General features: G+C 39.5%; 2 protein-coding genes across 2 annotated transcripts; both read left to right on the top strand.

Moving 5' to 3' along the window:
- The first annotated feature begins 8,006 nt into the window (after nt 1-8,006).
- On the top strand, nt 8,007-8,783 carry LOC144665054 (uncharacterized). The gene has a single exon (XM_078526232.1). The coding sequence runs from the start codon at nt 8,007-8,009 to the stop codon at nt 8,781-8,783; it is 777 nt and encodes a 258-aa protein (XP_078382358.1).
- A 5,031-nt stretch (nt 8,784-13,814) lies between these two features.
- Nucleotides 13,815-20,376, top strand: LOC144666990 (exostosin-3-like). The gene is made up of 5 exons (XM_078528442.1): nt 13,815-16,431; nt 16,876-17,003; nt 17,374-17,518; nt 18,085-18,213; nt 18,896-20,376. Exons 1-5 carry the CDS (start codon nt 14,365-14,367, stop codon nt 19,103-19,105), a joined length of 2,679 nt encoding a protein of 892 aa, XP_078384568.1. The 5' UTR covers nt 13,815-14,364; the 3' UTR covers nt 19,106-20,376.
- Nucleotides 20,377-22,185: the final 1,809 nt, after the last annotated feature.

The raw sequence follows: 22,185 nt of genomic DNA, 5'->3' as shown, positions 1-22,185 counted from the left end.
ATTTGCATCATCCCCAAAGACTTGTAGTTTTTGTTTTCGATTGATTTTTTATTGTTAAATTACAAGATCGGCGAAGCTTGTCAAACGGAAATGCTGAAAGAACCCAGATCGTTCCGCTTCGCGTGATCTGCTCTCTGGCCCTAAGCCAATAAGTTCCACCGTCCGTCTCGCACGTGCGACAATACTGCAAGTTGGAAGTTTAGAATGTCAAAAAGAACGAGCCATGAAGTGTAAATTTACGAAACAAAAAGGCTAAATGGAGAATCTTGTGCATCGAGCTGGGTTTTGCCCTGTTGTTTTCAAGAATGAAAACAAATTTGCGCCGCCGTGTTGTTTATCTCGATTCCGTAAGTTGTTCGACGAACCTCTGCCCTTTGACATTTAATCTGATTGGCTGGCTCGACCAAATGACAATATTGTCCGTCTTTGTCTTCAATCAATCACTTTATTTTTGCCTGGCATTTGAATGAATTTAAATGACCTATACATACTAATATCATATTCTAGTCATGTCCCATGATGTTACGGCAGTTTTTTTGGACGCAAACAACCATGAAGATAACCAGCGCTTGGATTTGGAGAAAGGTAGCGAAAACCCCGCATTTTTGCCGCCAAATTTTGCGTTTGCACGAATTTCGCTATGCGGCGAATGTAGTAAACAACTTTAAGTAGCTTGAATTTGATTGGCTAAGACAAGGAGGTGTGTCGCTTCCGGTAAAAATTAAACAATACACAAAGAGCTTTGTGAAAAGCCGGTGTTTTTAATAGCCGTACTGCTCTTGTAAACATATTTTACCTCGCCGGCTGGAAAAACAAGAATTAGCAAGACTGGTAAAAAAACCCTTAACTCACTTTTCACTTTTAATTTCGCTTCGCGGTTAAAAATTATAATATTCCCTGGACCACGAGCAATTATTGAACAGTATTGCTTAAACAGGTTTCAAAATGTAAATGAACAAATGTCAGTTGATATAAGACTCGATAGAAGCTCAAAACAAAAATTCTATCCCTTGTAAATGGAAACCTAGCAACTTTTCTCCGGTACTTTTTTAATCTCAAATTTTAACTAAGAAAATGTTAATCAACATGTTTTGTTGTACCACAGATTTGTTTATGCCGGTATCTCGTTTGATAAGAAAAGATTCTTAAACACTAGTTATTATGCCAATGTATAATCTAGAAAATTGATCGAACAGCCTTTGTTATTTTGGGTTGTTTTGACTCATCTCTGGGGTCTTATCTCTAGTATTTCAAATCACATGACTCGTGACTGACATAAGCGTTTTCTCAATTCGTAAAACTTCCAAAATGTCAGTCATGTTTGTCGTGTTTTGAACAAAAAATGCTAAGAAATGTTGAAGAGGAATGATTAAAGTCTGGTATAAAAATTTTGAATTATCTGCTGGTTTATCGCTTCTTGACCTCTTATAGAACAATAGTGAGAAAACGAACACTTCTAACTTCCGGTTAAAAATAGATTCGAGGAGCCAAGAAAACAACAAGAAATCGACATGGTCAGTTGCATCGAATGTGCACACAAAAAAATGCATCTAGGCTTTTTCTTTTCAATTGAACAAATTAGGTGTATTTTTTCTGCATGAAGCTCTTGTAGAACCTGCACGTGCGTAAAATACTGTTTATATCTGGTCTTTCTTGTTGTATTCTTGTTTACAAGCGCGAGTGCACGTACATGTACCAGGTTGATACCGGGATTTGTTTATTTTTAACTTTTTTTGCGGTCATGTTTTTGTGGTTTGCCAAGCAAGACAGATTTTAACTGTTTCTTGCACAGAACAATCAAAATACGAGCCAAACAAGTCGTGATTTCTCAAAGGAGTTTGCTTTTGTGCCGGTCAGTTGTGTATTGTCGAATTAAATCGCGTAATCCCAAAAACAATTGCTCTCACAGACAAAAAGGAAAGTAGCGACGGCCATCTCGGTCACGTCCGACACGCATACAATTATGTTACTTGCGAAAAAGAACTGGTGCAACTTTAAATCGGTCACCTTTATTCAGAAGTACGCATTTACAGAATTTACTTCGAGTAACACAATCCAATCCATCTAAAAAATAGAAAAACATTTTGCCCGCCCACTCGTTCGTGACCGTGCCGGCCGGCATTTTTCAATTGTTACGCTGAAAACAACTTACCGGTCACATGACCGAGTGGGAGGGCGGCATGTACCGGTTCATTTCAGCGCGCGATAACAATTTTCCGTTTGAATATTTTATCGTAAGAGAAATTAAACATGCGGTTGAAAATAGTTTTCGCGGAAAATTGAAGTATGTTTCTTTTCAAGCTTAACTTCATTTGAATCCCGATTTCGCGAGCTCTCCGATGACTCGAACCGCCAAAAGTTGTTTCCCTTGAAACTGCTTCACTCAGTCGAAGATTGTAATTTTACCCCGCTGATGTCTCGATCCAATTTTCTTTTTTTTTTTTTTTTCTATGGAGGCTCGAAAAATCGGGATTCCGGGCGTAATTCAATGTTCAATTCATTAAAAAGGAACTTTTATTTGATGGAAATTGCACAGTTTTCCTCGAGTTTTAGGTCAGTACTTTTGAACTTTTTCATCTTTAATCATTTTCAATGAAAATATCTCACCACTTGAAGCAGTCTCAATCAATGCATAATATAATCAGTCATTGTATAAATTCAAAAACATAATTTCCCTAGTTCAAGTCTTGATCACACTTATCAAAATTGTTGCTTCAAATTTTAATGTAAAATGACTGTAAAAATGCATACAACCAAAGTTATCAAACCAGTGGAAATTTTTACTCAAAAAGCGACAAAGATAACAACATTTACCATATAAAGCAAAAATCTGATTGTTATCAGTTCAAAACAAAGCTACGAAAGTGAGTAACATCCGTGAATTAGCGTCTAATTTGCTTCCCAGGATTAACTTTTTAAAACCTACTTTATTTTCCGTAGTCAGCCAGACAAGAAGCCACAAAATATGGATAAACTGTTACAATACGACTATTAAGAAAAATGTATTTTGACTTTCACGCTTGATGGTTTCCGTCTCAAACCACAGAGATCTTTGCAGGAAACCTCAGTCACGCGCTAGGAGAAAAAAAACATATTTTTAAATTGCTCTAACTAAGAGCACTTACAAGCCACAAGAAGCCATTAAAGTGCTAAATGCACGCAAGGCAGAGCATACATCACGTGCACGTGCATCATATCCTTGTTGGTTTCTAATTCTTCAGCAATGAAGCCAAAAAGAAACCGGTACAATGATCAATATCAGCCCAGGAGGTGTGGCGTGTTCTTTTGTTGACCGGCAAAACGTGCCTAACTTCATATCTTTTGCTAGCTCTTGATGGTGATGATACGAATGTCACAGCACGAATCAAAATATTAAAACAACAATTTCAATAACATTTTAATACAGGCGATGAGCACTTAACATTCAATGAGCAATTATTTCCTTCTCAGTTTTTTCCTTTTGCCCTATGGCCTTAATAGCGCGTAGGTGTGGTTGTACTCAAATGGGACTTTGTACTCTTTCGATGTTCGATGGTATACCACGTAGAGAAAACAAAATTCCTTTGAGATCAATGTCGTGGATCATGTTTAAAGATCGCGTGCATTTTGCTTCCACTGTCGCTGGGGCCTCTCTCTTCGCCAGGCACGTGATCAAGTATTACGCAGTGCGGTCACAAACAAATATAGATTGAACTTTCTTACTTTAAACCGTATAAGCATAAAGGAAATTTGATTAAAACGAAAATTAATAGGTCTGCATGATATGAGCAAACAAAGCTTTTTCTGTCTGCATGCTCAACCCCATCACCTAACTTTGTTTTTATTCTGAGATTTTTTCGCTCTCAATGGCATGAAGTTTATGGTTTTATTTATTTGTTTTCCCTCTCTAAAACCAGTTAAAAGCAGCTGAAATCACTCAAGTTAAGTGCTCGTGTTGCATGTTTTACAGCTATTGAGAACTCCATATTTAAAGGTCGGTGCAGACACAAAGAGTCCTTTTGTAGGGGCATGTCGTAGCAACATGTATGTACTGGTTACAGAAGGGACATGTCACACTAACACAACTGATATTAAGCGACTATATGATCGCTGGAGGTCGACGAAATTACTAGTTTAGTTTAGGTTATATATTTTCTAGTTCTCGAGAAAGAGAGTGCAAGTCGGGCCGTAATAATCAGTCAATCTGGGTCCTTAAAATTTAATGCACGATCGAACGACCTGAATCGCGTGCCAAGCCACCTAACGTAATGAAAAGAAACAAACTTCAGTCCACTAAGTTTTCATCGTGAATTAATATTCAATCGCACTGTGGGACGCAAAAGGCATCTACAGTCCCAGGGGGAATTCAGTGGCGGATTCAGGGGAAGAGTACGGGTGGTCCGGACCCCCTCCCCCCCCCCCGCCCCTTTCAGACCTGACACTTTCTTCACACTAAAATTCGTGTATCGCCGGACAGCGATAAAACAAGTTGACAGATTGAGAGGCCTACACGACTCTCGCCCACGTGTTTGAGCCATTTTCATAATTTTGAACCCACGATCACGAGTATATCCTTGAGAGATCTATCCCTTTTGTCTGTTATTAGGTGAGCTTCTTTGAATATTGTTTTTGGACCCCTCCAATCAAAAATTCCTGGATCTGCCCCTGGGGGCTGGGGTGGACTCCTCGAGGATTTGGGTGGCGGGGGGGGGGGGGGTGGGACGCTTCTTGAAACACTAACGCTATTCTAGTCCAAAATACCCTATAATATGAAAAATGTTCACTTGTCAAGAGCGTGGGACAAAGGAAAAAGCTGAGTCCCCGCCGGGGATCAAACCTATGGCCTTCCAGATCATGGTTGGGCGCTCTAACCACAGAGTCGCAGAGCTACGAGAGACTCATGGTGAGCTAGGCCAGTCATAGGTTCTGCATACTGCTTGGATCAGCAATGTCGAAAGCATCAAGTGTGTAATGACTAATAAAGAGTAGGTTTTAAGCTAGGTGATTGATAAAGATGAAAAATATTCACTTGTCAAGCCCCAAAGGATATGATTTTGAGCCGTTTTGGTCTGAAAACGGGTATAGATTTTGAACATTTTGGTTTGAAATTGGGTACGGTTATCTGGGGAACGTTCACGAAAACTTATAAACGTATTTTTCTTTCCAGCAACCGGGGCGAGTAACTGTTGAGAGAGAAAGAGGAAATAGATAAAATATATCATTCCAGCTAAGTTTTACCTATTCATCTTTGTTGCGTTGTCTTCCGTTCAGCACAGATGGTCTGAAAACGGATGTGGGCATTTGTTGGTCTGAAAAATCGGGTCTGGATTTGGAGATGCGGGCGGCACACCCCCACCAAAAATTATCCTATATCAAAGACCGGACCCGAGAAAACGGCGGAAATCGAGCCTAACTTACAACATCGATCAATTTTCTGGTTCGGCTTCTGTAGTCGAAGATTAGCCTGAAAGGGTGAATGGCCCTCCGCAAACTTGCCATAGCCCCGAGCTAATTCAGTACCAGCTTGTGATCGACCCCTAGCTGCGAGACGTTCAATGCTACCGTAGCATTGAACGTCTCGCAGCGGACCCGGGACATAGGTCCTATCGTACTCCACCCTGAGATCCAGTCCCTTGCTTCACTGTTCTCCACGAATGAGGACGTTAGTGGGTTGGTTTTCTGGCAGGCCAATCAGTTTTTATTGCAACACAAAAGTTCGGCTTGTTCTCTATATTCTGCTCTGCAAGATGTGATTGGTTTTATTATGTTAGTGACTCCGGGAAAGTATAAGAAAATAAAAACCCTTTTAAGCCCAAGTCCCAGCGCTTTACTTCAGTCTCTGTAGTATGAACTGGCTAGGAGTATTGCTACTTCCCCTGGATGGGATGTCAGTCCATTGCAGGTTACTCCACAGCAATATATGTCAGGCTGCCTCAACAATTCGCCGGTACCCATTTATACTCCTAGGTAGAGAGAGGCACAGTGAGAGTAAGTGCCTTGCCCAAGAACAAAACGCAATGACTGCGTTCCAGGGTCGATCCCGGACCGCTCGATCCAGAATCCAGCGATCTTACTGTTAGGCCACCGCGCCGGCTTAGACTAAAAGTGGGACGGGAACGTGGAGACGTGATAATCAAACAGAACCAGCTTTTGCGTTGAATGTGTAAAATACAGGTTCCGGAGAAATGGAAAGTACGCGTGCCTGTTGATTTTGGTCACCTTGCTGTGCTTGTCACGTCCCAGTCCCCACGTCTCCGTTCCACTTTTGGAAAACTACCTCGAGCTCCTTTGCCCTGGTCTGAAATTGACCTGAAGTGAGGGGGACGACTGATAATTCAGGCTAGCCGGAATGCCTTTGCACAGTTTTTGCGGATTATATCAGACATATTTTATTTATTTTGTTTCAATAATGAAAGTTACGTCGTATCATAGTTATGGTGTATCTAACGAAGAATGCTGGGAAAAATATTAAATGCAATTGTAATCAGATGTACTGATAATCGCCGGCCGACAAAAGTTTGCAAAGATACACAAAACCCTTGAAAATATGCCCAGTCACTTCCATTTGGGACCACTAAGCCGACCACTTACGAGAATTATTCTCCAACTTCTGCCACCTTCATGCAGTTTTCACTTTTTTTATCTTTTCTGCTTTGGGAACTCGTCCGTGATAGAATTTATAAGTCGAGGTGGTAAAACTAGCCAATCTGACGTAAACAATAAGGGTCTTTTATTGATCGATATTAACTCTCAAGGTCTAATACGTTCTTTTATCGACCGACAAGTCGTGCCTAACTTCACGACTCTTTTGTTATATACTGACCGACTAATTTTCATTAAAACAACATCCATTAACAAAACGACAATTCACATTTATGGCTTGTGAAATTAAGACACTTGAGACACATTACTCATAGAGTAAGATTGGTTTGTCTCTTCTAAATTGAGCAGTTCGGGAAGAAACGTGCTTTGGTTTTCTGAACTGATCCGTGGTTGGAACGAGTCTCCGTGATCAACAGCAGAGGAAATTAAAAACAATCGTTTTAACAGCAGCCAAGTCAAAACGTGATCCTGCGATGGAGCGTGCAGGTCTGCATGCGCGTACATATTTTACACTCACGAGTTTGAGCATTCACGCCCTCAATCAGAAATATGTTTTAAAACAAAAGCACGTTTAGTAAAGTTTAGTCACGAACACTCATAACTGTAATATCCAAACTTTTAGACGATTTAAAGTTAATGTTAGCGCAGCTAAGGGTTTAATTTGGATTGTTGACACTGTTGTAGCTGACGGACAATGAATAATTATTGAGAAAAGTCAATAAACACATCCACGCCATACCGGCGTGTGAAACGCCGGCCGGCCTGCGACGCATGAAAGATCGCACATAATATTGTTCAATAACATCTGCTCAGTTTGGTACATTTATAACAGCATTTTTGATTGGATGTCCGAGAAGCCTATTCCCCAGGCGTCCTCTCTTGAACAAGGCGCAACTTTTGAGGGTGCGCGGGGAGAGATAACGTCCGTGCCCTGCAGCTTGTACCCCAATGATCTTGGTCCTGGTCATAGTTACAGGGTCTTAAAGAAAACTCCGACTATATCAGGCGCTGCTTGTTAGTAGCGTATAGCTGGCGGTTTCGTTGGCGCAAAACGAAGCAAGATCGAACGTGTGGCGGCGGAGAAAAAGATGGGTAACCTACCCGGAACGTAAATTACAAATGAGCATAAATTATTTCACAATAATCAATAAGGATATATTTTGGGCGAACATAATCAATTGATATAATCAAATACAAAAGATAAGAACTTAGTAGATTTCTTATTGTTCATTAACTTTGAAAACGTTTGATACTAGAGTTTTTGAAAAAATGCCTGGATCGATTTTATTTTGGGCCTGATTTTATAGATAGATAAAAAAAAAAAAAAAAAAAAAAAAAAAAAAAAAAAAAAAAAAAAAAAAAAAAAAAAAAAAAAAAAAAATTTATTAGCTTATTTTAGATTAAAAAAATAAAATAAATAATAAATGCCTAATAAAGGTGTTAAAAAGATCAATGGATGCAAAGAGCAGGACAGACAAAGGGACTTAACATCACGGTACTGGAAATTAAACAAGGAGGTAAGGAAGAGTGCTAGAAAGGACAAGAAAGAATTCTTCAATGCTCTTGCGACTGAAGCTGAGACTGCAGCAGGGCAGCGTAACATGAATTGGTTATACGAAATAACTAGAACGATGTCAGGAAAGAAAAGTAAACAGACAAGGCCAGTTAAGAACAAGGAAGGCAGGACCATCTCCACAGAGCCAGAGCAAAGGGCGAGATGGGCAGAACATTTCCATGACATCTTAAATAGACCACCTCCTCCTGTTACGCCAGGCTTTATTGAAACAAATGGACCCCTTCTAATTGTCAGCATCTATCCACCACCCAAAGCAGAGATTGTTAGAGCTGTGAAACAACTGAAGAATGGGAAGGCAGCAGGACCAGACGGGATTCCGCCTGAAGCACTCAAAATCAATCCTAACAACACAGCAGAAATGCTACATCCACTTTTCCTTAAGATCTGGGAAGCAGAAAAAGTTCCAACAGAATGGAAGCATGGTTATCTGGTGAAGCTGCCCAAAAAGGGAGATATTGGACTCTGCAACAACTGGCGTGGAATTATGCTTCTCTCCATCCGGCAAGCAAGGTATTCTGCTGCATTATCCTTGAAAGGCTTAAGGACGCCCTGGACAAACAACTGCGATGTAACCAGGCAGGGTTTAGGAAATATAAACCCTGTACTGACCACATTGCCACTCTAAGGATGATCATCGAACAATCCAACGAATGGCAGACTCCATTATACATGAATTTCATCGACTTCGAAAAGGCTTTTGATAGTTTTGATAGGAACATCATCTGGCAACTCATGCACCACAATGGAATTCCATCAAAGTTCATCAAGCTGATACAGGACCTATACGAGTCGTCATCTTGTCAAGTCATTCACAACGGGAAGCTGACAGAATCTTTCGAAATGAGCACAGGAGTTCGTCAAGGCTGTTTGCTGTCTCCGATAATCGTCATCACGGTTGTCGATTGGATTATGAGAGAGGTGGAAGATCAGGGAAAGACAGGAATCAAATGGACACTAACAACTCAACTCCATGATTTGGATTATGCAGACGACATATGCATTCTTTCCCAAAAACTACAACATGTGCAAGCCAAAACCAACAACCTGGCACAGATTGCAGAGACAACCGGCCTCAGGATGAGCAAAGAGAAAACCAAAGTGATGCGAACCAAAAGCAAGCAGCGGGGCAAAATTAAGTTGAATGGCGAGGATCTGGAAGATGTCGAAAGTTTCACTTATCTAGGCAGTATCATCACAGTCACTGGAGGAACTGAGGAGGATGTGAAGTGCAGAATTGGTAAAGCGAGACTGGCGTTCAACATGCTTAGACCAGTCTGGAATGCCTCCTCGATTTCCACCAAAACCAAGTTGCGCATCTTCACCACTAATGTAAAAGCTACGCTTCTCTATGGCTCAGAGACCTGGAAAGTGACACAAGCTCTATCAAATAAGCTACAAAGCTTTGTCAACAACTGCCTCAGAAAGATCCTCAAGATTCACTGGCTAGAAAAGATCAGTACCAAAGAACTTTGGAGCAGGACAGGACAAGAGCACATACCAACTGAGATAGCAAGAAGGAAATGGGCTTGGATCGGCCACACACTAAGAAAACCAGGCACTGACACCACCAAGCAGGCCTTAAAGTGGAATCCGCAGGGGAAAAGAAAGGTAGGAAGACCTGCTAAGACCTGGAGAAGATCAACTGAGGAGGAGTTAAAGAAAGCTAACATCAGCTGGAACGCAGCAGAGAAGGCGGCAGCAAATAGAGTTCGGTGGCGAAACATTGTTGACGCCCTTTGCTCCACTAGGAGCCTAAAGGAATAAGTCAGTAAGTCAAGTCATTTATTATTTATTAGGCTTTCTCAAAACGTTCCTAGCCCTGTGTTTAATACTCGGTTTTCGTCTTAAATTTTAAAAGAATTCACCAACTTGGTGAATTTCAGTATTTGTGGCACAGGAAAGATATATTTTAGCAGGTAACTGCGGCATTTGAAAATTCAAACTCCCACTACTGAGGGTAATAAGAATCTTCGCAAGTTTTTAAGCTTGTCAAAAAAAACTTTTCATTAAGACAACACTTATCTCACCCCTCTCCCCATTTTTATTTTCCTTTAATGTCTTGCAGTAATTGGGTATCTCTCTTTTCAGGACGTCCCTTATGTAGATGTAGATGACACCTAAACCAAACTGTCAGAGATGTCCTATCTCGCATATTTCTTCAAGTGTTTGTAATTTATCTTCGGCTTTACCTTCAAGTAATTTTAGTTCTGACAAGTTTAGAGTCTTTTGCACGCCTCTGTCGTTCCCATTACATCAAAATAACATGGTCACTCAAATGACGACAAAAAGATACTTTTAAAGATAAGACAAACTATTTTCAAATTCTGGATCTATTAGGCGTCTCGTCTCTCCAAAGATATGTAATTTCTGTAATGCAAAAAGATGGAAGGCATCATGTTGCCGTTTGATGGGAAATGCCAGAATTTAAGAGAAATAAAATTGAACCTCTTGATCATGAGAGAAGGCGGAGCGTTTTTCGTGCTCCAAGCCAAGCGCATACCTTATTTGTGGGGGGGGGGGGGAGCTACAGCCGGGAGCTACAGCCCCCCCCCCCCCGCTTCCTCGTCCATGTATTTGAAATAGCGAACTGAAATAAATGTAAAACAAGCAAAGGAAATTAAAAGTGGAGAGCTTATTAAGATTTCTAGAATTGGTTTGCTCAGCTAACTAACTAAGAGCAACCCTTGAATGAAAAGTAATATAACTTCATTTAGGAAAATAGGTTTAGCCGGCGAGCTTCCGTGAAAACTAATATAAAACCAGAAACTTTAAATTATGGACGAAAAACGAAAAAGAATAAGTTACCGAAATGTTTGTCTACTAAATAGACTGCGGTAATGAACAAAGCTGCAGACTGTACAGGTGTACACTCTCGTTCCGCAAGCTCTGCCACAAAATTATGTTTTTCCCAATTTGGCACTAACGAGGCTATAACATCGCCGTTAAATGCAATCTACCAAGTAAAAGATGACATTCACAATCTTTCATCATTTCTTTATGTCTCTGCAAAAGTTGAGCTTAATTGAACCTATAACAGCTGAGAAATAAGCGTTTTAAAAGATGCAGGTCAAGGCCCCCCCCCCCCCGGTTGAAAATTTCCCTTCATAAATTTATTCATGCTGTAGGTATCCCCCGCGACCTTAAAGTGGGTATTAGTCTACACTATCCAAACGTCAGTACAGTTACTTTAAAGAGCCTGGCAAAACGAGGAAAAATGTTTCCAAAAACATTTGTAGCGCGCATGTTTCCCCAATGTCTCCTAGTTTTGCCATACGGGAAGCATTGTTTTCAGAGGCAAATTTTTGTTTCGAAGTTTTCATTGTTCGATTTGAACAAAAATAAATAAAATTGATCTGTTCGCTGAATTGGTTGACGTTTAGTATCAAATTAGCAAAACGTCACATATCTTAAAATGTTAATCATTGCATGTTCTGTCCGTTCACATTTGGGACAAATAGCATACTGCTCGCAGTCAATGTACCAAAATGATAACAACAACAAGAACAATCTTTACATTTTTCAAACAAGTTTTTATAAAAAAAAAATATTTGCAATCCGCAAACAGCAATAATTAATCGAGAAGGTCAGAAGTGAAAAATAGGAATAAACACAAATACCAATACAGAAAAACGAGACAAGCAACTACTGGTAGTAAAAATCATGCAAAAGAAAACAAGAAAAGAGAACGAAACAATGGCGGCCTTTTACGGACTAAATAAAAGGCCGCCATACGAAGCTAAATGAGTGAGAAAAATGGCAATATGATTGAAACATTTTTACTCTGAGATGAAAATATTTCAAGTAATAGGCTGCGAATTATCTTTCTCTCGCAAGTTAAATGAAATACCGTAAAATTCCGGATATGAGCCCTGGGCTTATACAACTTCGTAAGGGGTTTTAAGTGGGCTTATTAGCGGAGGGGCTTATATCCGGGAGGGCTTATAAGCGGAATAAAACAACGTTTCGAAACGAGCCACGGGAGTGTTGATTAAAATACGTTTTTAAGTAAAAAAAAACGCATAATAAAGCAACATTTAGCCCTGTTCAGTAATGTCATCCGGTAGAGGGGGGGGCTTACATCCGGGAAGAGCCTATAATCGGATGTATTTTTTTTGGTTTCCAGGTAGATGGGCTTATAACCGGGGGGGGGCTTATAAGCGGAGGGCTTATAACCGGAATTTTAAACGTTATTCCAGATGAGTGTCGCAGTACGGCAAAACGGGAAAAGAACGCCGCTTTTGCACTTCTAGCGTAGAATCGTTTGACTGGGGGTGCAGGATGGCGTAGTTGTGAGAACGTTCGTCCCCCACCAAATATGTGGCCCGGGTTCGAATCCAAAACTTGCAATTGCTTAACCTGCCATCAGGCCTTTTTTTTTCTTTTTTTTTTCCCTCCTGCTGCGAAAAAAAAGAACACCTTATCGCAGGTTAGAACTTGGCGTCAAATGTGAGCTTATGTGGGTTTAGTTCGTTGTTGGTTCTCGTCCCTGCTCTGAGGGTTTTTCTTCGGGTTCTCGGGTTTTCCTCCTACCACGAAGACTACCACTTCAAAATCCTAATTCAATCTGTAAACAGTTAATGAAGAGCCACTCTGTGTATGTTGCACTGCGAATTTCTCTTTAATTTTTATCTTTATTTATTTAGTAATTTGTACAAGCTGCATGTCTAGTCGATAGTGTCGTAACCATGTACTTCATTGTTTCTTTTTAATTGAAGCTTGGGTAACAAATGAAGTTAACCATTTCTATCTTTAAAGATATGTGGTGCATGAAATTTAGTGATTGTTTCATACTTGACCCATAGCCTTGGTCTACGAAGGAGTTCTTGCTTGGTATTTTTAAAGAGTTGGTTGATGCAGTGACTGGTATAGTAAAACTCAGTGAAATCAGTGAGATCTGTCTATAAGCGAGCGGATTGCATTTGCGCGATAAAAAGCAAAGCGAGAACCAACCTTGCGCCGCGGCGAGAGCATGCGCGAGCAAGTCGCGCTTCGCGCTCGTGAGTCACGCTTCGTACAACCCGCACTTCCCGCAGGCTATTCACTATCCCGCAGCGTTTCGGGATATTTCCCGCTGAGTCACCGAGCAAAACAAGTTTGTGATGTTGCAAATCAATTATATTTTTAAGATGATAAGTATTGATAAGCGCACGTACCAGAAAACAAGAAAGTTTCTTTCTGATTTTTTTTTCAGGCTTCTTTATTCCAATTGCTTAAATTGGAAATTCACTGCGACGATCATTTATCACTCTTTCTTTGTTTTGTTGTTTTAAACAATTGTATCCAGCAGATATTGGAATTGTCCTTCGTGGGCGGCGGAAACAGGAAAGTACCTTTATTATTTTTTGCCTGAAAAAGGATATTCTCTTTTTATCTCCGGTACCTAACGGAAGTAGCTATGAGAAAAAATATGCGAACGCCTTCACTGAAAGGAAGTCCACCGGAACCGCGCCAAACCGGAAGTAGCACGCGCAACAACTTTTGTTCTTAAAACGCGACAGTTTTGATTTTTCCCTTCCTCGGGGAATTTGCTTACTCAACCATCTCTTTTCCTACTCTTTCTCTCCGTTTACTTTGCTATGCTGAGAATTAAAACCATCATGAAGAAGACGAAATGAGACTGTTACGCGTCCTAGAACCAGTCCTTCCCGGCTGTCAGATCACGTCTTCCTCGGTTCGCGCTATTTTGAAATACTGAAAACTGCTGGTGATGGTTGTTTTCGTTTGAAAAGGTACCGGTACTTTAAATCACTGAGTGGACAGCAAATCAAGTTAATATCATACAGCTAATGATCGAAACCAACGAATGAAGCGACTGGATGTTACCTGAGATTCGTCACGACGAGGAATCGCTCGCATCTTTTGTGCTTTTATCTGACACCGATAATTTTTTGCCGACGTGCGATGGCATTTGATGGATTTAACGTGCGTTTGGAAATGTAACTTTACTCAGTTACAAAAAAGCAACAATACCTTGTCTTTCGTTGACATTTGGCGAAGCAATTCTCTTTGGAAATCATTGTCGAATCGTCATCGATGGCTTCAGCAATTTAATTCAAGGTAATATGTTTCCGGAATATTAAATTTCCCTCGAACGTTGGATCGATTACAGCAACTTCGACAAGCAATTAATCAATGGTGCTTCAAATTCCTTCTGGCTGTCGGCACAACGACTTATTTCTTTCCAACAGAAGAAATAGCTCCATGGTATGATGCATATATTGATGTACAAACTCAAAGACACGTCGCTTGGGCGACTGGTCGCTTTTCTCTTGGTATTTGCACTCGTGGTACCACTAATTACTCATTACTATTTAGCCAAAGAGACGGCCCCTTTAGAAAGCAACCGAATTAATTTTCAATCGAGGACGAAGTTAGACCGACCTGTTGACAAAGCGGATTCATTACTGGACAAAATTGATGAACTGAGATACGAAATTGAAGAGCAGGAAAGGATCAAATTGTCCTTGTCTAATGAACTCAGAGAGTTGGAGGGGAAGAAGAACAGACTTTTAAAGGTGATTTCCAATTTTACTAGAAAAGCGGAGAGCTTAAGGACTCAAGCAGAGCATTATCATACTGATGTGGTTCGGGCACAAAGGGAACTTGAGCTCATTAAACTTGCCAAAATACGAGCTAATGATTGTCCACAGCTACCACATTTAAAACTGCCACAAAAACTGATCATGGCATCTGTGGAGAGTAGTCCACTCCCAGACCAGAGAGTCTCATCAAACTGCAAGTTACATAATTGCTTTGATTTTTCAAGATGTTCTTTCAGTTCAGGTTTCCCAGTGTTTGTCTACGAGCGTCCTTTTGGTCATCTCGAACCAGATTCTAAAGCCATAGACTTATTGCAGTTGTTGAAAAGAAGTCCTCATTATACATCAAAACCAGAGAAAGCCTGTTTATACATAGTAATTGTTGGTTCAGCAGAGCCTATTCAGCATCGGAAAAGTAAGGATGACTTAGAGATGGATTTGCACTCACTACCTTATTGGGGAGGAAATGGTAAAAATCATTTGCTTCTTCACTTAACAACAGACAGAAGACATTCTACCAGTATTTTATCTTTAAATATCAACACAGGTTTTGCCTTGATTGCTCAATCAACATTTCTACAAGACAGTCTTTATCGTCATGGTTTCGATATTGTAGTGCCGCCGTCAAATGGACCCCTTGAGGGAGATGTGTGGGATACTGCTGCTTTACAGCTGCCAGCAAGAAGGAGATACTTGCTGAGTTTTCAAGCAGAGCATAGTAATCATCTTACAGAAACAATGGCGATTCTGCGTGATCAACTTCATGATATGTCTAGAGAGGCTAGAGACTTCTTAATTGAACTTTATTTATCAAAATCTGAATTGCAGAATTCAAAGGGAAGTGGTGAATGGTTATTATGGGGAAACCATGGCAACAGGACAAAGGTTCTAAGACAATCGACATTTACATTAATAGTAGGAACAAACAGTGCAAGCTCAAGTTGGGAAAATTGTCATATCAGACTGCTTGAAGCATTGCAATCTGGAGCTATTCCAGTCATATTATCAAGCAAAGCCATGCTTCCTTTTAATGCAATGATTGATTGGAGAAAAGCTGCGATCATTCTATCAGAAGCTCGGCTACCAGAATTAAATGTCTTACTCAGAACGATTACAAATGAAGATATTCTTGATTTGCGTCGACAGGGGAGATTCCTGTGGGAAACGTATCTTTCAACCACAAATGCTATTTTAAAAACAGTGCTAGCTACTTTAAGAACACGCCTGTCAATTCCTGCTCATCATGTACCTGCGTCTCCGACACCCTCGGTCTTCAGCGATTCTAAGCCACCTGTGACAAGTTCTTTGGATCCAGATGCGATTATCAGCCTAGCGCAAGAGTCTCCTACATTCATCAGAAATTTAACATCAACTGTTGTAGATGCTTACAACGTGTGGAATTTTCCTCCAGGGTCTTTCAGAATGTATCCAAGTACACCTTTTTCTCCTGTGTTACCTTCATCAGCGCCGTTCAGGAATTCCAGCAAAGGATTTGAACTCATTGGAGACGGTATGGGTGGTGCAGGCGCAGAGTTTAACAAGGCTTTGGGTGGGAATTACCCAGTGGAGCAGTTCACAATTGTCATTTTGACATACGAGAGAGAACTGGTACTTATCGAAGCAATTCAGCGTCTTGTTGGATTACAATACCTCAATAAAGTTGTTGTTGTGTGGAACAGTCCTGAGCCACCTTCTTTGTCCCTAAGATGGCCTGATATTGGAGTGCCAGTTCATGTGAGTTAAATATTAGTTATGCAACAGTTTCTTGTGGTATACTATGGAATATCCAACGAGTCACTTGTATTTTCTGGGTATACACACTAGCCTTCAGGCAAGTGTGTATACCAAGAAAATACAAGTGACATGTGGGATATTCCATAGTATACCACAAGAAACTGTTGCATGGTTTCCCCGGACGATGTTTTTTGCAACTTTTTGAGTTGTTCAAGTTGATAAAGCACTATCATGAAGGTTTGAGTTTTTGTCTTCTCAATCAAAACTAAAACCAACCTGGGGTAAATGGAGAAATAAAATCATGAAAATCTATGCTAATAAAGAACACACAATCAAACTCTGTCACAGATACATTGTATGATTTCTTGTAATTTATCTTGATGAATTTTGAACGAGTTTGAGAAATTATTTTCTAATTACAAGTATGTTTGCTGTTTTCAACAGGTAGTGAAAGTAGCCAAGAACAGTTTGAATAACCGATTCATTCCATACGATGTTATTGAGACTGATGCTATTTTTTCCATTGATGACGATGTAGAAATGCGTCATGATGAAATTCTCCTGGGTTTCAGGTAACAATTTTTCAAACAATAAATTGTATGCATAGCTCACATTCAAAAAACATCTTCTTACTAAAACTTAAGGAGGCAGTGTTATTGAGTGGTTTAGGGCACTGTTGTAATCCAGAGGATCTATTTTCTGGATTCAGCCCCTTCACCCTGCTACTAGCTGGATTTTTTCTTGGTAGTCCTGAGTTCAATTCCACAGTCATGCTTTTAAAATAACCAACTGGTCTGCCTCCTGCCAGTAACCATGTTATAAGCATTCATATAAAACATTTGAATGTTTCTTTTGTTTCAATAGCATGCCTGGAGACTAGCTATCTTAAAGTTAAGTGTGTCACCACTATAAACAACATTTTACATTTTTTTTTCTAACCAGAGTTTGGCGAGAAGCAAGAGATCGCATAGTGGGTTTTCCTGCACGATTTCACGCATGGGATTCACAGAATAAACAGTGGTTGTATAGTTCAGAGTATTCATGTGAACTGTCTATGATCCTTACTGGAGCTGCTTTTTACCACAAGGTTAGTGTCTTAAGTAGGAGTGGGGAATACTCCGACCTTTATATCGTATGGGCTAAATAAGGTTAAGTCTGTGTTCGAGCCTAGTGACCTATCAGGCCGGAGTTTGTCCCGGTTTCAGTAGCATGAAACAACTAGAAGTATTTCTACTCCCCCTGGATGGGATGCCTAATCCATTGCAGGGTTTTCCACCAGCATTAAACTCGCTGGTACTCATTTTATACACCTGGGTGGAGAGAGGCACTGTGATATTAAAGTGTCTTGCCCAAGAACACAACACAAAGACTTGAACCTGGACTGCTGGATCTGGAGTCCACCACACTAACGATAAGGCCACAAGGCTTTCCACATATTGGCTAAGGTAGGTATCTTTGTGGCAGGTTTTGGAGTTGTGATCTCATCGTGATCCTTAGATAGAGTTCCTCTAATTAAAATAAATGTGTAAGCTGATATTATATTGCTTTAACATCCAGCTAGCCCCTTTTCCTACTAAAACTGGTGATAAACAATGGCTGATGGGTCACAAGGCTTAAATTGAAGGGCTAATTGATTATTCTACTCTTTGGCAGTATTTTGGATATTTATACACACACTGGATGCCACAAGTCATAAGAGACAGAGTAGATGAGTACATGAACTGTGAAGACCTCGCAATGAATTTCTTGGTTTCTCATATCACAAGAAAACCTCCCATAAAGGTATGTACTAAATAAAATTAATATTAAAAGATATGGCTAAAACAGGATTCTTGGCAGTTTTCCCTTTCCTTTCCTTCTTTTCCCCTTCTTTCCTTTCCTTCCCTTTCCACTACTTTTATTAAACATTTCACAGCACAATTAGTTATAATAAGCACAATAAACAGGCAGAGGAAATTATTTACAAAGATAACAGAGAGAAAATTGTTGGTGCTGAGAGGAACCAAAAGAGAGAAAGAAACTTCCCTTGATGAGTGGCTACCAACAATAAGGAAAAAAAGCGAAATAAGCAAAGATGGATAAGAACAGAAAAATATATATTGGGAAAATTAAAATAATTAGCAACTGGGTACATTTCATGATGTCTAAAGGTAAATTATTGCTCCATGAATGGGCAACCCTGAGAATAAAAGATAATGTTGAATTTGTTTTTCTTTGCTATGGGTAGTAGCCTGTTACCATAAAATTGTGATGATCCCTGGGCTTTAATTTGCTCAGAAGGCCTTTTTGGAGTCTTATTATTTTGGGGGTGGGGATTGGGGAGTGTTTATTATTTATTTTTGAACAGCACTGCCCTTGCTGTGTTTCATCTTAATGTTCATTTTCTGTCCATCTCTCTCCAACAATCCAATCAGTAGGTTCTTTGAATTCTTGGCTCATGTTAAACATGGTGCTTTTCACTCAGGTGACTTCCCGTTGGACATTCTCCTGCCCAGACTGTCCAGTTTCACTCTGGAATGACAAAACTCACTTTGAGGAGCGCAGTAAATGCATCAACTTCTTTGTGGAGGTGTATGGTTACATGCCGTTGTTGAGGACGCAGTTCAGAGCAGATTCTGTCCTGTTTAAAACAAGGATTCCAGCTGACAAGTCAAAGTGTTTTAAGTATGTCTAATGAATATCAACATTTACTTTCTTCTTATGAGAATAAATTTGTACTAAACAACTGGTAAATTATGAAATAAAATTTTTATATTATAATAAATAGACAAACTGTTCCAACTGTTACTTAGACTTTAACATTTAAAGCTAACACTATTAAGTTAATAAATTTCTAAGCCAAAATTTACCTTATGCAGACATGCAGACTATGTGATTATTAATGGATCTTAATCATAATGCTTGCATTTAAATTTAGCTGTTACAGTGGGGATACAAACACCATGAACACTTATATTATAATTTGAAGGGAAAGTGAGGAACGTAGCCACCTTGTTCCTAGGGTCTCTTTCCCAGCCCCCAGCTCTGGAGACCCCTGGGAACATGGTTGAGAAAATTGTTGACAGTTTATCTGCAAGAAATCAATCAGTTGTCAAATATTGTTAGTAATGCATTTTTTTTTCTTTAGTTTTTAATTGTGCATTGACACTTAATCTGGTTACACTTTTGACAGAAAGTTTAGTGAGCTTTGTGAATGACAGACCAAAGCTATCTCTTAAATTGTGTAGTTCCAGTTAATATCCATATCCCCCTCATTGAGAGTCATTAGCGACCCTCAGATTGGACTACCAGTACGAGATTGAGTACAAGTACGAGTCTCCAAGCCAAATTCGTGTGCCTCCTATAATCACTTATCACACCAATCTTATCCCTAATGTTTATTTATGTGTTAGTCAGCAACAGGCAGGGTAGAGTTATAGTTTGGGGGATATAATTGTGTCAAAATTCCAAAGTCATACTCGTACTTGATCTTGTACTCGTAGTCAAATCTGAAGGTTGCTAGCTATTAGAAATTCCAAGGGAGAGGGGTGTCTGACCAAAAATTCTAAAGGAAGAGACGTAAGGTTCAAACCAATAAACCCTTTGCCTGGGGAGTATGGTTTTTTCTGGAACTGCACATCAGTCCTTGTCAATCTATTTGATCTGGTGCACTACTATGAAATTTTATTGAAAGTGAAATGTTCAATTTCTATTGTCAATAATTTTCAGAGAACTGAAAGTGTTTATGTATATGTATATGGCCTGCAAGCAGAATAGATATGCAAGTGGCAAAGCTACAAAAATGTTCTTGTGGCTTCGTCACTTGCATGTTGTGTATTTCTGAGCCTGAGCGTGCTTATAGGCTATTGTGTATTGGGCAGACAGGACATAATTCCATTTTGCCACTTTCATAACAGAATTTTATTTTTATTTTATTTTATTTAATATATGATATTGGTATATAATCTACAAAATATAAAAAGAATATGAAAAACCTAGTATATTATGGCATGTTGAGTTTATTACTTTTTGTTCTATAGGATCAAAGTGTTTTAAAGTGATTTATGACTATCAAATTATTATACATGTAAATATACAGATTGTATGAGAATTGTACATACATAAAATATTCACCATATCTAATATAATGTTGGGTTGTTGAGTTGGCCAAAGTCTATCCATTATTCAAATTGTGTATTTTTTATATTATGATATTTTTTGCTTGTATCTTTCAGTTATCTTTCAGTTTAGTTGTGTTCGACTTTATAAGGGCAGTTCTGGTTTAATTACAGGTACAGTTGAATCCCGATAACTGGAACCCTCAATGACTCGAACCTCACACTAACTCAAACCTTTTTTTTTTTTATTCTCCTTCAGGTCATTTTCTTAATTATATTACCCTTGATAACTTGAACCCCCGACAACTTGAACCTTTTTCGATTTCCCATGAAGGTTCAAGTTATGGGGATTCAACTGTATGTATCAAATTAATATTGTCTTCAAAACAAAGACACCTAAGGAGATCTACTGGGTTTTTTTGTAGTTGTTTTTTTTATATATACAGTCAAAGCTCTCTTAACGGACACTCTCGTAAGCGGACAGCTCTACTTACGGCCGCCTTGTTTGAAATCCCGTTTTAACTCCCATAGAAACTCTGTAATTTTACATTCTCGTAAGCGGACATTCCCGTAAGCGGCCGCGGACACTTTCACAGATTACGACTAAGACTTATTCTTTGTTTTTAAGCTCCCATAAGCAGACACCCCGAAGAAAATCATACAAAAACCTCTGTTTTTTGTTTTTATCAATCAACTTCTCATTGCCGTTCGTCACAATGATTTAACAATAATTACAGTACCATATTTCAGTGCTTGTTTTGTCGTCATCCACATCCGTCCGGTTATTGTTAGCTGGGCAAGCTCCCGTAAGCGGCCATCTATCCCCTACACCTCTACTGGCCGCATACGAGAACCATTCTCGTAAGCGGCCAGCTCCAGTTACGGACACTTTTTTCGCGTCCGAGGGTGTCCGCTTACGAGAGCTTCGACTGTATATATATGCAAAATTGACAGAACGATGAAATTTTTGTGAAGGGTTTCTTTTGAAAGGAACAATAATATAAATATTACTAGTAAGGGCATTATTTGATTTGAAGAACAGTGAGAACAATACTTCAAATTTTATTTTTCCATTCAGTTTGTTACTGTTGTGCATTTTCCAGTAATTTAAAAGTACACACAGTCACAATAATATTGTGTGCAACAATGTTGTGTTCATAAACATTAAAGGTGTATAACCTTACCATACGAAAAATAGTAAACAGACTGTATTCATAAATGATGCCTGGGATTTCAAACACCTTAAAAACCCATTTATGGGAGACCAATCTGGGTGTGCCTCTGGAAATAACTTTTTTTTTTTTCATGTGCAACCCTTCAGGGATCGCACGCGCCTTGAAAGTCCTTGAATCTCAAAATAAAAATTCAAGGCCTTGAAAGTCCTTGAAATTGGTTTTCTGTCCTTGAAAGTCCTTGATTTTTTATTGAACGTCAAAAGGCTTCAAAGCAATGAGAAGACCGCCAAAATGAGCAATTTTTTTTAGTTCTTCAGCAAGCACATCAACCGTTGATTTGGGGTAAATTTCATGAAAAAAAGCCCTTGAAATTTCCAAGAAGGGTCCTGGAAAGTCCTTGAAAAGTCCTTGAATTTTTGGCCTGAAAAAGTGTACGAACCCTGACCCTAAGTGGGACGTAAAGTGAGACCTTGACAACCTCA

This window comes from Oculina patagonica, chromosome 9, assembly GCF_052425735.1.
Source record: "Oculina patagonica isolate OP01 chromosome 9, crgOcupat, whole genome shotgun sequence".
In the NCBI taxonomy this organism is placed as follows: domain Eukaryota; kingdom Metazoa; phylum Cnidaria; class Anthozoa; order Scleractinia; family Oculinidae; genus Oculina; species Oculina patagonica.
Note: the sequence above shows the minus strand (reverse complement) of the source record. Positions and strands in the feature narration are given on the sequence as shown.

What these genes read in the sequence shown, in the direction of transcription:
- LOC144665054 (XM_078526232.1), top strand. Translation starts at nt 8,007, where the DNA reads ATGCCTAATAAAGGTGTTAAAAAGATCAATGGATGCAAAGAGCAGGAC.
- LOC144666990 (XM_078528442.1), top strand. Translation starts at nt 14,365, where the DNA reads ATGATGCATATATTGATGTACAAACTCAAAGACACGTCGCTTGGGCGA. An exon ending in ATATTGGAGTGCCAGTTCAT is followed by an intron (nt 16,432 to 16,875) that starts GTGAGTTAAATA and finishes TGTTTTCAACAG; the next exon opens with GTAGTGAAAGTAGCCAAGAA. An exon ending in GAGCTGCTTTTTACCACAAG is followed by an intron (nt 17,519 to 18,084) that starts GTTAGTGTCTTA and finishes ACTCTTTGGCAG; the next exon opens with TATTTTGGATATTTATACAC.